This window comes from Mastigoproctus giganteus, chromosome 1, assembly GCF_048544385.1.
Source record: "Mastigoproctus giganteus isolate SK-2022 chromosome 1, ASM4854438v1, whole genome shotgun sequence".
Lineage (NCBI taxonomy): Eukaryota > Metazoa > Arthropoda > Arachnida > Uropygi > Thelyphonidae > Mastigoproctus > Mastigoproctus giganteus.
Window position 1 is genome coordinate 208,012,370 of NC_143575.1, and position 16,330 is coordinate 208,028,699.

At 36.2% G+C, this 16,330-nt stretch overlaps 1 protein-coding gene across 6 annotated transcripts in view; it reads left to right on the forward strand.

Annotated features, from left to right (window-relative positions):
• LOC150091482 (tight junction protein ZO-3-like) overlaps positions 1 to 16,330 on the forward strand; it is a 549,427-nt gene that overhangs the window by 219,945 nt on the left and 313,152 nt on the right. For all 6 annotated transcript variants that reach the window (XM_090375872.1, XM_090375842.1, XM_090375863.1 and 3 more), the window contains exon 5: positions 9,448 to 9,535. In XM_090375872.1, the coding sequence (XP_090231998.1) occupies positions 9,448 to 9,535 (88 nt within the window). The remainder of the gene's footprint in view (positions 1 to 9,447; positions 9,536 to 16,330) is intronic.

Sequence of the window (16,330 nt, forward strand, 5' to 3'; positions counted from 1 at the left end):
CATCCATTACATAAGGGTCTTATCTGATTTACCCTTCTATTCTTTGCATTTATATATGTGAAGAATTCTTATCCCCACTCTTTGCCAGCGATTTCTCATAATCTGCCTTTGCCTGCCTAACCTTTTCTGTGGCACTATTTCAGATCAATTTGTGGCTGTTATAGGCTTCAGTACTTTTTATAGCTCTTTATCTTTTCCATGCCGTATTTTTCTGCTCAAGTAATCTGGCAACTTCATTATTCATTCAACTTGGAATCCTCCTCATGGAGTATTTTTTTAAATGGTATTTATGCATTCAAGGATTCTGTGATTAATGTTTTAAAAGTATACTGTAATTCAATTGTATTCGCTCCCTGTGAGATATCTATCCAGTTAATAGAGGCCAAGTAGCACCTTAAGCTGTCGTAATTTCCTTTCTTGAAATTATAACCCATTTCTTTGTTTTTAACTACTGCTACCTCTCTCTCTCTTTATCGTACACCATAGAACTCCATGATCACTTCCTGGTACTAGTTCCTGTACTGTCAGCCTTATTATGTCATCTGGGTCATGGGTGAAATATCCAAAGATCGATCATTAAAGCTTTCTATACATCCACAAGAAAGAAAGTTCCTTGCCACAGACCTTGTGCATGGTGGACTCCTGATCTCTGAAAGCTCAGAAAGGAAGTTCACCAAGCACGTAAAAACTACCAGAACCACCGAGACTGGCCTATGCCAGATGTAGCCCAGCTCATTAGAGAGTATAGAAATAAGAAAAATATATATACTAAGGCAATCTCCACCAGGAAAAGGGAAATCTGGTCCAGTTTTGTGCTTGAAAAAAGGGTAACTCAAACCCATGGGGGCTGCTTTATAAAATTGCATGGGATAAAACCTTTACATCAGACATCTCTGGAACTATACAGATGGATCAGATCGAAACTGCCAACTGGACTGAATCAGTAAACGCAATAATAAATGAGCTTTTCCCCGATGACAACCCCCTAGATGATCTCTCTGCACACAAAACCATTCATAAAGAGAATGCTGCATATGCAACTGCAACACAAGCCAAGCCATTTACAAGTCAAGAACTGGGTGCTGCCCTTAAAAAGGTAAATGTCAAAAAATGCCCTGGATTGGATCTAATTGAGTATGCCTTTGTAATTAGATATCATTAGCTAAAGCCTGAACATCTGCTCTTACTATACAACAAATGCCTACACCAATCGAGGTTCTCCCAACTTTGGCAGGTAGTGCTGCTACACCTCATTGCCAAGCTTAACAAACCAACAATTGATCCTAGCTCCTTCAGGCCTATTGCCCGTTTGGCAAACCTGGGGGAAACTTTGGAGCGACTTATGGCCCTCTGTATCACCAATCTATTTTTTTCGAATAATCTGATCTCTCCAGCTCAATATGGCTTTACCCAGGGCAGGTCATGTGAAAATGCCTCACCGACCTGATCCTGCACCTGGAAACATCACAATCAAAGTATAAACTAGCCATTTTCATCGACTTCGAGGAGCCTTTGGCAACATTTGAATATATATATACAGGGTGATTCACTACCAGTGCGACAAACTTGCAGGAGGTGTAGGGGGCACAAAGACGAATTGGAATCACATAGCATTGCAGGGTCCGAAATGCCTTCGTCATGCAGTAGAGGACGTTGAACGGGAGGTCGCGTGAACAGCGATCCCGCTGGAAGTCAGCATTTGCGAATCATTTCTGTTGAAGAAACCAAGTAGCAATAGTCCTCCAGAGTGGATAATCCGCAGGCTCCAATGATTGGACGCGTTGCAGATGGTATGAACTCATTTGGTTTGTTGACAGTATCCTCCATACAGTGGATTGGGAAATACCCAATCGCCCAATCGTTGGCCTATCGCTCGAGTACTTGTACTCGGGATTGCCTTCTGCAAGACGTAGGTCATTCTCGTCATTGTCTGGTGTCCTCGTCGTTCGCTCTCGATTCATGGTACCTCTCGTGAAACAACCAGTCTCATGTGCGAAATCGTATGATGAGGAGCATGCCTGTGTGGGAAACATTCCTGGTACAAGCGCAGAGCGGCACGCCCTTTACAGTCCGCAGCTCCATACACGAGGTGCATGTCAGCCAGTTCAACGTTTGAATACTCGTCCATCCTACTGCCTCGGGAACCGGTTCGCAAATGCTGTCTTCCAGCGGGATCGCTGTTCATACGACCTCCCATTTAACGTCCTCTACCACATGACGAAGGCATTTCGGACCCTGCAATGCTATGTGATTCCGATTAGTCTTTGTGCCCCCTACACCTCCTGCAAGTTTTTCGCACTGGTAGTGAATCACCCTGTATATACTAAGGCAATCTCCACAAGGCAATGATGATTTTGAAAAACCCAAAATCATCATATTCAGTGATCTTACTATTATTGTCACTGGACACGCCAGAGCAGCACTTGAATCAACAGCACAGCGGGTCCTCAATAACCTCACCTCTTGGACATCGCTTAACAAACTTCAGATAAATCCTAACAAATCCAAAATGATGGTTTTTAAAACCAGGCTTGATCTGCGTAAGGTCAAAATCAACAGAATCCAAATACCTTTTGTTGACAAAACCAAAGTCCTTGGAGTGGTAATCGACCACCAGCTATCATTCCTCCCACATCTTCAGCACTTCAGTGCAAAGACCAAGAAGTTCACAGCCTCCATTGTAAGATTATTCAGGAGAGAGTGGGGACTATCAAGGTGTACCTGCTGCTCTACTACAAGGCCATTTTTCTCCCAATTGTCTCCTTTGCAGCTGGAGCTCGGTTTCATTGGCTTCCTATCACCAAAATGAGATAGAACTCAATTTTATTCAGAGGAATGATTTTGGCAACCCATCAGGTCTGCTGTACAGTCTCCACAGCTGCAATCCAAGTAATGACAGGCACCCTTCCATTTGACTTATACATAATCTATAGAGGTCTTTGCTACTGACTCAGGAAAGGCATTCCTACCTTTATCCTTGACATAGAACTCTCCTTAAATACAGATGTTAAAAGAGAGAAAGCTCTATGCGTAATGAGCTTATTAATGTGTGGTAGACCTGATGGGACACCTCAGCCGTGGGGATGTGGTGACCAGAAATTTTCTTCCTCAGATGTGACCTTTGTGATGCCCAAAAAGAATAGTCTGGTTTTCTCTCAGTCTTGAATCCTTGTTCCCTATAACTGAGCATGGATCATTTAATGAAAAACTTCATCAATTTGGGCTTATAAATACTAACTTATGCTTCTGTGGGCAGAGCAAAAATTGGCACCACTTATTATTTGAATGTATCCAGTATCAAGAATACAGAGACTGCCTCAAGAGCAAGATCCCTGAATATCTTCCCAGACCAGGTCCATAAATTTATCAGCACCTCACTAACATCGCTGCCTTCCAAGCCTTTGCCACAGAAGTCTTAGTCCAGTTGAAGTCACTGATTGCAAAACATCAACAAACTGACTTCAACTAAACCTCTCTTTCTTTGTTTCTTTCTTTTTTTAATATATATAAATGCACCACGTGAACATTTCCCCCTCTTCTCTTTTTTTTTTCTATTCATCTTTTTTTTGTCCCCCCACCCCCTTCTGTGTTTCCTTTTTTTTTGTTGTTTCTTTCTTCTTCTTTCTCCTTTTTTTCCCCTTTTCATCTTTTTTCCTCTTTGCTTTTTTTCTTCTGTTGTTTCTTTCTCATCTCTTTTTTTTTTCTGTTTTATTTGTTGTTTCATTTTTTTAAATACACCATGAGAACCTTTTTTCTCATGGTGTTATAAATACACCATGGGAAATTTTTTATTATTATTTTTTTTATTTTCTCCTCTGGAGTAGGCCCATGGAGGAATCTGGCCCACCTTTTGGCAACATCAAGTGGGTCAGAGTCTCGAATTGAGACACTACAAGCACAAGCACAATTGGGACTAGCCCACCTTCCCATGGTGTGGACGAGTACCCAGAATCATCTCTCCAGGTGATTGATGCTCTCCAGGTCAGACACAACAACAGAACACACACATAATACACATAAACCTAGGTCACTCACATATCTGGCCCATCTGTAGTGATACTGTTCTTCACAGAGATAAGAGGTGGAGGTGAACCGACGTTCTAGGAGCCGCCTTTTACAAAAACACGTTTACATGTCTGGGTCATGGGTGATGATCAAGTCTAGAAATTCTTTTCCCTAGCACTTTCCCTGACATGTCAATTCAAATAACAATCATCTAGTTGATTTAAAAATTTTGTCCCCCATGTGGAGTTTCCTTCCAATTTGCTCCAATCAATTAGAGGTAAATTAAAATCACCGATAATAAGACATTCATACTTACTTGCCCATTCCATTTGCATGTAGATGCTCTCATCATAATTTTCACAATCGCCTGGCCTGTAGATTACTCCCATTCTCATTATACCTTTGCTTCCAACTGTCTCACACCAACTTATTCTATGCTAGCATGCAAAATGTCTGAATCCCGGAAAGCTTTCATCATTCTCAGGCTGCTTTTGATAAGAAGCATGACCCCACTACCCTATCTATCTGTCTTGTTCTTCCTAAAAACATTATACATACTGTGCTGATACTCATAATCCTCTATCTCTGGGCGTCACCACGTTTCTGTAAGCCCTATTATATCAGCATTACTTGTTCTAACCAGCAGTTCAAATTCACTCATTTTATTGACAACACTTCCGACAGTACTGTATAAACAATTAAGACTTGGTGCTCTTGTATAGTTAACTACCCTGACACACCCCCTTAAAGCTATTTAAGCTCACTTTGCTGGCATTAGCTACACGCTCATTTTTGAAATTTTCTACCCTCAGAACATCTTGTTAATATGTTCTGTTGCAGTAACAAACAAGAACTCTTGAGGAATATGCAAGTGTTACTTTGACCAGTATTATCAGATAAATGCATATCTATATTAGCCCCCCTCCCCAAACCACCAGTTTCCCTGAACCTTTAAGGTATCCTTTGCACCACCTTTGTTTAAATTTAATTCCATCTCTACAAAACAGATTCCTTCTACCTACAAGTGCAGGCCGAGCTGATAAAAATTTCTTCCCAAAAGCCTTGCAGAGTTCTTCAAGTCTTGAGTTAATCCACAAGGGTTTCATCATATAAACCCTCCTGTCATGTCTGGGCAGAATTGCAGACACATAGATATTGTGACTTGACTCATGGCATTTCTTCAGCATGGTCCTATATTTGTGTAACAAATCGTCAGATTGTGTGTGCTTAATATCATTAGTCACTACATGAATATTAATATTCTCTTTACCCTCCTTAAAATCTAACAATCTGTTGGTGACATCATTGATTATTGCTCCCGACAGACATACCCTGGTTCTAGTCCACCTATCCTTATTACAAAAAAATATTTCCCCGACAATAGGGTCTCCCAATAGAACTAAGTCCTTTTGAACCAGAGTAGCTTGTACTTGGTTATTCTGTTCTGGGGCCCAAATTGGGAGTGCATCACTTGGTAGGTTACTAGAGTCTTGCGTCCATGATGAGCTCCCAGTTACATTATTCTTAAGGGCAAGCACCCAAATTTTCAGTGACTCAAATTTTTCTAACAATGACTTTTTAACTTAAAACGGTGAAAATGAAAAGAATCACCAGATGAGCTATGATTATCCACTAGGTCGACCTTGGAATACATGCCACAGGTTCTGCAAAGGATAAAATCACGACTCACCTGGAAATCACCATCAGCTATTTCCATGTGAGTCATGATACCGTCAGACGAAGTGTTCAAGGCAGATCTTGTAACAACCATTGTAATATTTACTAAATATTAATGAAAGTAACTTTCAAAAAATTATATTTATAATATTATAAAAATCAAACTATTACAGGGAAAAAAAAAACTTATATCAAAATAAGCTTTACAATATAGGAAATAAATTATTTAAAAGCAATATTTAAACCTCTGTAATTCTACTCTACTCCACTAATCCCTAATTCTCTGTAATTACTATGAAGAGCACCACCGAGATACGTCTGTCCACCACAAATGCGAACAGTCAAATGCAGTCAAATTACTCTTTTAGAGATGAAATTCTATATTTCACTCCACCTTAAAATGTCATCCTTAATCTAAATCTTGGTTTTCTAATAAATGGGCTAAGGCTGTTCAAGATAAGAATGTTGCATATTTAAATTGATTTGCATCCAGATTTCCAGGTTCATTTTCTGCCTGTTACCATAGCTTGCAACAAGTGTAAAGTAATTATTAATCAGTCAAAACTATATTTTGAACAGACTAAGACTAGAACACTTGCTTCTTGTTGAAACGGTAGTTGAGTGTTTTGGTCTCTTGTCAAAACTGTTGGACGCAACTTTTTTCCAGCTGTACTCTCACCTCTGGTAAAACCTGATGGTTCTATTTGCCACCTCAGCTAAAGATAAAACAATCTGCTAGCATCCTACTTTTTTTTTAACTTTCTTCTTTTCTTGTGTTGACTACCTGGGTAAACCACCTCCTACCATCCCCAGTACATTCCACTTAATGACTCCTATGGTCTTCTATAAAAACAGTGTCAGCAGAATTTAGAAAAAATCTTGATGCCAAGAAAGCTGCAAAGTTTTGATAGTATTTCTCCAATTTGTGTCAATACATGTACTTCTGAGTTCACTCCTTTTCTGTGTCACCTTATTACCATCTCTTATTTCACTGGTGTTTTTGCTTCCATTTGAATATTTTCTAATATTCAGCCAGTTCCTAAAAAAATGTGACATACTCCTGCCATCCAGTTTTCATCCCAATGCACTCACCTCTACCATTTCTAAAGTAATGGCGAAACCCGTCAACTGCCAACTCCTAAACTATCTTGAGGCTTTCCATTTGATCATTCATCACCAAATATAGATTCCATTAGTGACATACTGGCCTATGTTATCTACCTATGAACAAATTCAATAGTTGAAACTCAAGCAGTTTCCCTTGACATTTCAATGGCTTTTGATCATGTTTAGCATGAAGGTCTCTTCTAAATAAGCTTCCATCTTATGGGTTGCTGACTGTTTTTTGTAATTGGGGGAGGGGGGGTGTCCAGTTTTATCTCTGATCACTCACTGTAGGTTAGAAGATGGCTCTCCATCTTCTAACTTCTCGACTATTGCTGGTGTTCCCCAAGGTTTAGTTCTTTCTCCCAATCTTCTTTCCTCTTATATATTAATGGCTTTCCATTGACAGGAAATCCTATTCATAGTTTTGCTGATGATAACACATTGCCTTTCACCTTCCAGTTTGGGCGACCTTGTCCTGCACAAACAGCTAAACCTTCTCAAATATCCACTACCAATTCCTTAAATGCTGAGCTCTACTTAATTCTCCAAATGGGGACAACTTAGTTAATTTCAATACTTCTAACATTCAGTCTTGTCTTATATCTCACAAAAAGGATTCCTTTGCTCCTATACTTATCTTTGATGACACTCAGATTTATAGACCCAATTGCATATCTCTATTAGGGATTACCCTGACTTCTAATCGCTCTTGGCAAAAGCATGTTACAAATATTGCTTCCTCTGATTCTAAAAAACTGGGTTTTCTCTTTTGCTTTTGGTGTTACGTTTCTTCTGAACGTAACACCAAAACACCAAATGATTTGAGATTTTCAAATAGTTGTCCACTCTGTGGAAATATCACAAATCTTTCCTTCCTTAAAGGGAATATGGTTCCCATGGGCAGTGCCCCCATAACCTCTCTTAGGCTCGTGGATTCCATTCAAAAGAGGATAGTTAGGTTAATTAATGGCCCATCTCTTACACATTCTCTCCATATAGATGTTCTGTTTCTGCTGCATGTTTTCTGTAGATACTTCCATGGACACTTCTGAATTGGCTTGTATAATTATTACCCTCCCCCCTCTCTTCCAAAATAGTCCGAATGTGTGACACAATCTGTCAACATCCATTTACCCTCAAACTTAGAACTCACAAACCAACTTTCCTTCTTCCTCAGTTATCCCTTAAACTACTGTTTTCTAGAACAATCTCCCTTCATGTGTATTTCCTGAAAATTACAATCTACAGAAATTGAAGTGTAATGTGAACAAGTAACTTTTCATCTTCTCAACTTTCAGTTGGTACATAGTATTATGTACTGTAGGTTCTAATACCTTTTTGTGTTTGGGGTTTTCATTAAAAAAAGAAGGGGGGGATAAAGCCTCTGTATTGTACTCTTGATTATTGTTTCCATTGATTTTTTCCTTGATACTGCTGTCAGGCTGACTGGTCTGTAATTATCCACTTTACCCTTAGAATTGCCTTATTTGTTGATATGCTTGCAATTTTCCAATCTGAAGGAATCTTTCTGAAGTCTGATTTCCCCCATAATTAACTGTAGCGGTTCAGTGCAATTTCTTACACTTCTTCAAAATTATTAGGCCTATGCTGTCATCCAAAATAGTACCCTTACAAAACATTTAGGCTCAAATATTTTTCTTATCTTCTATAATTTCAATATTGCTGATTTCATATTACTCCTCTTCACTCTGCTTACTCTGCAGGGTATTTTATTTTAATGATCGATCAAAAGTACCTTTTCAATTCAGCAGCCACATCAGATGGATTATCTAATTTGCCAAACCCATGGAGGTAATTTATTAAGGTATATCTGTTCATATTGTTGCATTTACTTTTCCTGTGATGCATATTGTTATACTTTGACTGTTTATATTTTGAGATTAGCTGCACACAGTGGCAGAAATGAAACTTTTCACTACAACTGTGTGGGGCCAGGGATAAAAATAGCATTTTCAGTCCAATTTTAACTATTCAGTATGAGAGAATTGTAGGAAGTGGCAATGAATGCAGAAACAACTAATTTGGGAATGACACACTACAATGCATTAGCGGCATAATTGAGACAGTTTAATTAATTAATAATTATATATTTCAGCATTCCAAAGATTTTGAAACACTATGGTAAAAGTTTAGATATCTATGTAATGCAGAATCCTTTAGTTACATCTTAGCAGATACAAAGAGGCTAAAGGACACGGAAGAAACTGTTCTTGGGATAAAGAAGTCAGGAGTTCAGAGGCTGTGTTCCTGACTCTTTATGTCAATACAGTTTCTTCTTAATCTCTTTGCTTTCTTTAGATTCTTTGCGTCTGGCAAGGCGTAATCAGAGTATTGTGCATTATGCAGATATCTAAACAAGTTCCCCCTCCCCCCAACTGATGATCAGTTATTAATTAATTAAATGGTTTAAATTATGTTCACACGATGCAGTGTAGTGTAGTGTGTTTAATTATCAAGTCTTGACTATATATATCTCCATAACAAAAAATTCATTTTAATGGCCCATGTTGATTAGGCATTTTTGAATGAGTGTTGTCCTATGGGAGCATCCTGAAAGGAATATATTTAAGAACATCCCTGTATATTTATAAATGGTTAAATGTTTTAACAATAATTATTATTTTTTATTTTTTTAAGGTAATCAAACGAAGAGTCCTTCTGTCCCCTAATTGTACAGAAACTCAAGCGATTAAAATTACTCTTACAAAAAGTAAAAAGAAAGATGGTAAGAACATTGAAGTATTATAGTTGTATTTATCAGTTACCCAAAGCATACTTCATACCAAATAATGTAGCATATAGCTTTTTGGTAAATGTTTAAGAAATTTATTTCTGATTCCTGATAATGTAGAGCCTAATAAGCTTCATGATATAGTATTATAACAATGATGTGTATGTGTAGAGAAAAAGCTTAATTTTATACATGGTGAAAGGGCAAATAAAGTTTACTAGAAATGCATGAAGCAACTGATGTTGCAAGGCAAATTGCTGCAAGTTGACCAGCTTTACAATAATGAATAAACAGTGTGGCTTTTTAAGAAATATATTCCTATTTATTTATAATGCTTGCAATTGTAATATGCCATTTTAGGGCTTCCTAAAATGCCTTCCTTGGTGAGCAAATTGGCATCTATGAGTGCAGAACTTAACTTGTAAAAATATATCATCACCTGGTTGTTAAGTCCTGCACTTAACTTACTTCAGGAAAATTGTGAAAAACACTTCAAATAAAATTCAAAATAGCTTCAGAATTCAAAATAATTGACTCAATTAATGCCAAATGCATTATAATTATATGGGACAGCAAACTTAACTTTTTTCCTTTTTAAAAAATATAATAGGTTTTTTCATGTTTTTGAGTGCTGACTTTAAAATGATTTCAAAATTGCCATGATTCAAGTTTTTGAGGAAAAATTAAGAATTGTTTTATTAATTACATCATTAAATTTCTTTAGCTGGGTCTCTACAAATATGATAGTACAGTAAGTCCCTGACTTACGTAACTTCAGACTTATGTAAATTTTTTTTATTTTTAGGATCGTAAAATTTAAAACAGTAAAAAAAAAAAAAAAAAAAGCAATCAATAATAACGAACACAGCATGCACAAATTGCACAAGTGAGATATGGAGTAACAAACTTAAAAAATAAGAATGAAGGGAAGATTCTGAAAATTAATTTGTTTTTTTTTTATATGACTGAAGATTTCAGTGAAGTTTGTTATTGTTATTTGGTTTTTAGGAGCATTAGCAACTAAGGCCACATTACTCTGGGGATATGTGGTGGTCATTCCCTGACCTTTCCGCATCCTCTGTATTTGGTGGTCATGGGCTCGAACTCCAGTCTAATCAAGAAGCATGTGCTATACACTGCTGCTCCTGCCCGCCTGGCTACGGAGGTGCCTTTCAGTGAAGGGGACACACATTTCACCATAATAACGTAAAAACCCACACAATTCCAGCTATCGGTATTATCACAAATGCAGTAAGATCGAGTTTACTACCCGTTTATAATAGATTGCACTAACAGGAAGCCTAATAAACTGGAAAGTACATATTGTCTTTATTGTTTTATGGTAGTGATCTCCAGAAATGCGAATTTAGTAAAATGTTAGCTTGCTTGAGGTGATAATTATTATTTTTTATTAGCATCTTTTTATTTCACATCAGCGGGCACCCCTGGAACAGCCTGGTTCAGCTAGAGGGGTGTACATTATAAATATTTAAAGCGATTACATTGATTGAATTAAAAGAAAGGAAAACACATTCTATTTACAAGTAAGCTAACATAGAATATAACACTGAAGTTTCAAAACTGTGAAGGCAGTACAGTCAATAGTTCTTGTTTATACGCTTCTTTCAGGGTGTCCTGTCTGTATCGCTTCAAGCTGCAGAAAGCCGAGGTATCAATTCCGAGGGAGTTATATGGTCTGAAGGTATTCGCCGGAAACACTGATCTTAGGTATTGCAGGTTTTGTAGTGAAGATTGTTGACAAGGTGTTGCACTGCACTGTGCCGGGTTTGTTTGGTGGTCCTTGGGTTTGTCGTCACTTCCCAGATGTCTTTTGTTTGTTTGTTTGTTTCGGGATTTATTGGGCGCATCGGCAACTATGACCATAGTGCACCAAATCCCAGATGTCAGGTGAATCTATTCGGCCACAAAGGAGTTGTGCCAGTTTGTGCAGATTCCTCTCCTTGATGATTGTTTCCTATGTTTTCATGCCGAGGTTTGCGTAGAGCACACTCTGAGAGATGGTAAAAGGGTGGCTCATCACCCTGTTTAACCATCTCAGGAGCCAATACTGTGTCCCAAGAAATCTGTTGAGTGGAGCAGAGGAGACTCCTGACCAAAGAACAATGCATAGAGTGGTGTTTCCGCCTTATCCCTGTGAAGTTCTTTACAGAAAATTTCATTTTGACCATTATCATGGTGCCACTGAGAGAATAAGTGACAATGGTACTAGTAAATTCACCAAGAAAAGAAAAGGAATTTGGAAAAGGATTCGGATCAGAAAATTAAAATAATAAAGATGTATGAAAATGGTCAAACATTAATAAGTATCGTGCAGAATTTAGATTTGTCAGTGTCAACAGTGAACACAATAATAAAGGACAAAGACAGAATACGAGAAGCGGCGAAGAGATCGGCACCAATGAAGTCAAGTTTAATAACCAAGGCTACGAAATACATATCAGTTTTTACAGTACAATAGCATGCATTTTTTTCTTCCTTTTATGTTTTCTTTTCTTATGTGCTGCTACTTCATTGCTGTCACCAGATAAAGTTTTTAATTGAACTAATTAAAAATATACAACTATTTTTCTTTATATATATATTCCAATTAATCCAAAAATTAAATAGAGAGATAAAAATAAATAAGAAAATAGTAGAAAAACTAACATCAGTGGCAGCAGAAAAGCACAATCCACTTCTTGTTGCTTATAATAAGCTAAAATAGGATATTTGCCAGTAGCATGGCAAACCAGTAGAGTGAAAATGAACTTAACCAAATAAAATAACAAAAGAACAGAAAAATAGGGGGGGGGATAAAGAAAAGGGTAGTGTTGAAGCAACATTCTTAAAGTAATTTATAAAATTAAGCCAATTAAAAGAAATTTAGCGGCGTTCCCTAGTAGGCACCCGTTTCCGAATTATGTGAAATCTCCCTAAAGTGGAAACGTGGACTAACAACATTACGTGACCAAATAAACTGAAAACAATAAGTTATAAAATGAAATAAAATAGACTGACCATTATGCCCCATCTTGACAGAGGACCACGAGGCCAATAATAGTCAGGGAATCACTGCATTTCAAACGCTAAACAAATCCATGTGACGGAATGATACTAAGATCAAACCGCCGATGCAATAGATTTGCATAGCAGTAGTCCTTAATGCAGCGAAAAATAATTATATCTGTAATAATTATAATTAAAAAGATTATATCTGTCTCTGTCTTAAAAGATTATATCTGCTCTACAATGTCATCAGCTTTTGCCCCTGGCAGACATATTCCATGGCAGACATAGTCCTGTTCCATCTACCCTTTTTTGCACAATATGACAACGTTGTTGTCATATTGTGCATATTGTTGTCATTTCCTGACAATAGTCACCAACAACAACTAGTTTGGTTCCATTCAGTGTGAAAATTTCAGCAGCAATCATTTTGTTTCCTCTCCCTTAGTGCTTTTTACATTTAAATAAGAGGTGTAAAAAGCACTAAGGGAGAGGTTGTGTCTGAGATACCTAGGTTCAAAGCTCTGTAATCTATATATCTTTCTTGTGACTCCTCATAGAGATGTCCCTTTACTATTTTCACTAGACAAATGACATATCTGTGCATCCTTTCAAGTTCCAAATGCCTTTCTTTAGACGCTTCCTCCAACCTGAATACAATACAATATTTCAAATTCAGTTTTGCCACTGATTTGTATAGTGGAGACTATAACTTCCTTTTCCATAAATACAAAGGTATGATAGATATTTGATTTGATAGATATTTCCTGTTCCTCTGCTTACCCAGCTTGGTAATTAGTGTCATCTCTCTCTCTCTCTCTCTCTCTGGGATTGTTTTGCATCCACTGAGTGAATCAGAGTACAGCTACTCCCCGACTTACGTAAGGGTTGCATTCCACGGAAACCTACATAAGTCGGAATTTCCCTAAATGCTTATACAGCACTCACAAATTTGATTGAAGCAAAAAAGAAATGTTCGACGAACATGTAAATAGAATTATTTATTCCATTTTTTTATCTCATGCGCAGAAGAAATTGCAAAAGTTTACAAAATTACAAAAATTTCAAAATTATAAAATAATAAAAAGAGAGACAGGCATAATGTTAGTAAGTTTTACTTTTCGAGCATCATTGCCAAAATTAACTCTCCAGCTGATAAGCACGCTGCTGCGGAAGTTGAGGGCTGTGAAGATTTAGAAGGGGTTTTTTCCAACACATCACAAAATTTCTCTGCAGCTGCAGAATCAGCATGTCACTGCATACTTTAAGGTTTTGGAAACCAGTGCGATGTTTGAACATATTAAACCACCCGTTGCTTGCCACGAACTTGGCTTGGGGTTCTCCGTACTTATCCTTAATATTTTCATAAATACTTCTTGCTTTTGCTTGAATGTCCATTGGACTCAGGAGCACTCGCTTCTGAATCTGATTTTCCATCCATATTAATAGCTTTTCCATCTTCAGTAATGCACCTGAATGCTGTTTTGTGACCACTGTTGATCCTTTAACATGTTCTTTTATAAGCACACTGTCCTTTTAAATAGTATTCACTGTTGAAGCAGCGAGACCTAATTCTGTGCAATAGATGACAAATTTTGCCCTGCTTTATACTTCTTAATCATTTTAATCTTCATTTATAAATCAATTTTGTTTCGTTTCCTGGTACTGCCAACACTTGCACTTTCCATTGGACCCTTTCTCTTCACCATTGTAATAAGAAAATAGGAATGAAGAGAAGATTCTGAAAATTTAATTATGTTTTTGATATGATTGAAGATTTGTGAAGGGGAACTCATTTCACCATAATAACGTAAAGTAAAAACCCACAGAATTCCAGTTATCAGTGTTATCACAAATGCAATAAGATCGAGTTTACTACCCATTTATAATAGATTTCGCTAACAGAAAAGCCCAATAAACTGGAAAGTGCAAATTGTTTTTGTTTTATGGTAGTGACCTCCAGAAATGTGTTTTAGAAAAATATCACAAAGGCATTCAAAATTTATTCTTATAATGGAACATATGATAATGATAAAGTGTAGCGCAATTTCCATTATAAAAATGACCTTTTAGAGAGATAAATAGCTTTGTTATACAGCCCCGGTTTATGTAATACTCGACTTACGGAAATTCGACTTGACATAAGTTTTTGCTGGCCGGTGCAAACTTAAAAAAATCGTGAAAACGTATTTTCCATACCATAGGAATAAATGGAGGTATCGTGAAAATATCGTAATGTTAAACCCAATAACATGTTTTTTTTTTTTTTTTTGGTAATTTGTTTCAAAACCTCAGAAGTTGAAATTTTTGCTATATAACTAAGCTATTTATCTCTCTAAAAGGTCATTTTTATAATATAAATTTCAATGCACTTTCATCTCATATGTTCCATTATAAGAACCAATTTTGAATGCTTTTGTGATATTTTTCTAAAGCACGTTTATGGAGGTCACAACCAAAAAAAAAAAAAAATAATAAAAAAATAATAATAAAAACATATTTGAAAAAAGCAGAAATCATAAAACATCCTGTTTAGATGATTATTTAGGAAATAATTAATCGTTGATAAAGTGTTGTTGAAATGCACCCTTAAAGACTATAAAAAAAGAAAAGAAAAAAAAAGAAAGAAAGAAAGAAAGAAAGAAAAACCGACATTCTATCCTATTTACAAAGAGGGTTATAGAATATTTATATTATGCTTACTTTGTAATCTTTTACATTCTACTTGACTTCTTTTTTATTTCATTGTAATGTTTTAAGGCTCAGGCAACAAACTATTTTTTATTTAAAATTCCCAATATCAATATCGATTTGCTGTATGAAGAATATGTTCTGTTGAAACCATTCCATAGAAATATTGAGACAAAAAGACCTCAAAAATACCACAGATATTTGGATAAAATTTTTAAATGGATACGAAGTACGTAATACAGAAAAAATTATTAATTTCGTTTTTGCTTTGCCTCACTCAAGTGCAATGAGTGAGCCAGTATTTAGCTTAATGTTTAACACATGGAAAAAGGATAGAAATAAATTAGGGATAAAGAATGTTGAAGGAGAACTGTTGGTGAAACCCAATCACAATATGTCACGCGAAGAATGACATATATGCATATGCACTAAAAAATTAAAAACTGTTAAAAGAAAATTTGCTCAAATGAAAAGTATTGCTAGGTAAATATTTTCTTTTTGATAAAATAAATGAGGTTTATTGAATATGTATTGTAAACAATTATATAGTATGAATCAGAGCTGTAATACTCAATATGTTCTACGTTGATAATAATATTAGTAAAATAATAAGAGGAGATCACAGGAATTTTCATTCCTGTGATCACGACATACGGTCGAAAAGTGTTGTCAGCTTCAGGAAGGAAAATCGTTTTGAATATTTTCTTTAGATTCTTTTAATTGCGTTAATTTGATTTTTAATTGTTTTGAATTGATTTGAATTGTGTTAAATTGATTATTTAATTATTTATATTTTCCTCTAATGTACCGGTAAGTTGTCGATTTTTTCGGTTTTTTCGTTTTAATTTCTGGAGGGTATCATACGGAAGTGTTCTACGTACTATATTGAGGTAAACTCCTCTTATTATTTTACTAATGTAAACAATTATGTAAAACATTTGATGTTAATATTTCTAAAAGTTTCCTTTAGTGTTTATAACTCTTGCAATAAAATTTTCTGAATTAAACAAATTAAAGCACAGGCTATAATTCGGTTAATTTTATTAAAATTTGACTAATTTTGCATTCCATGAACTTGTAAAAATCAACAAA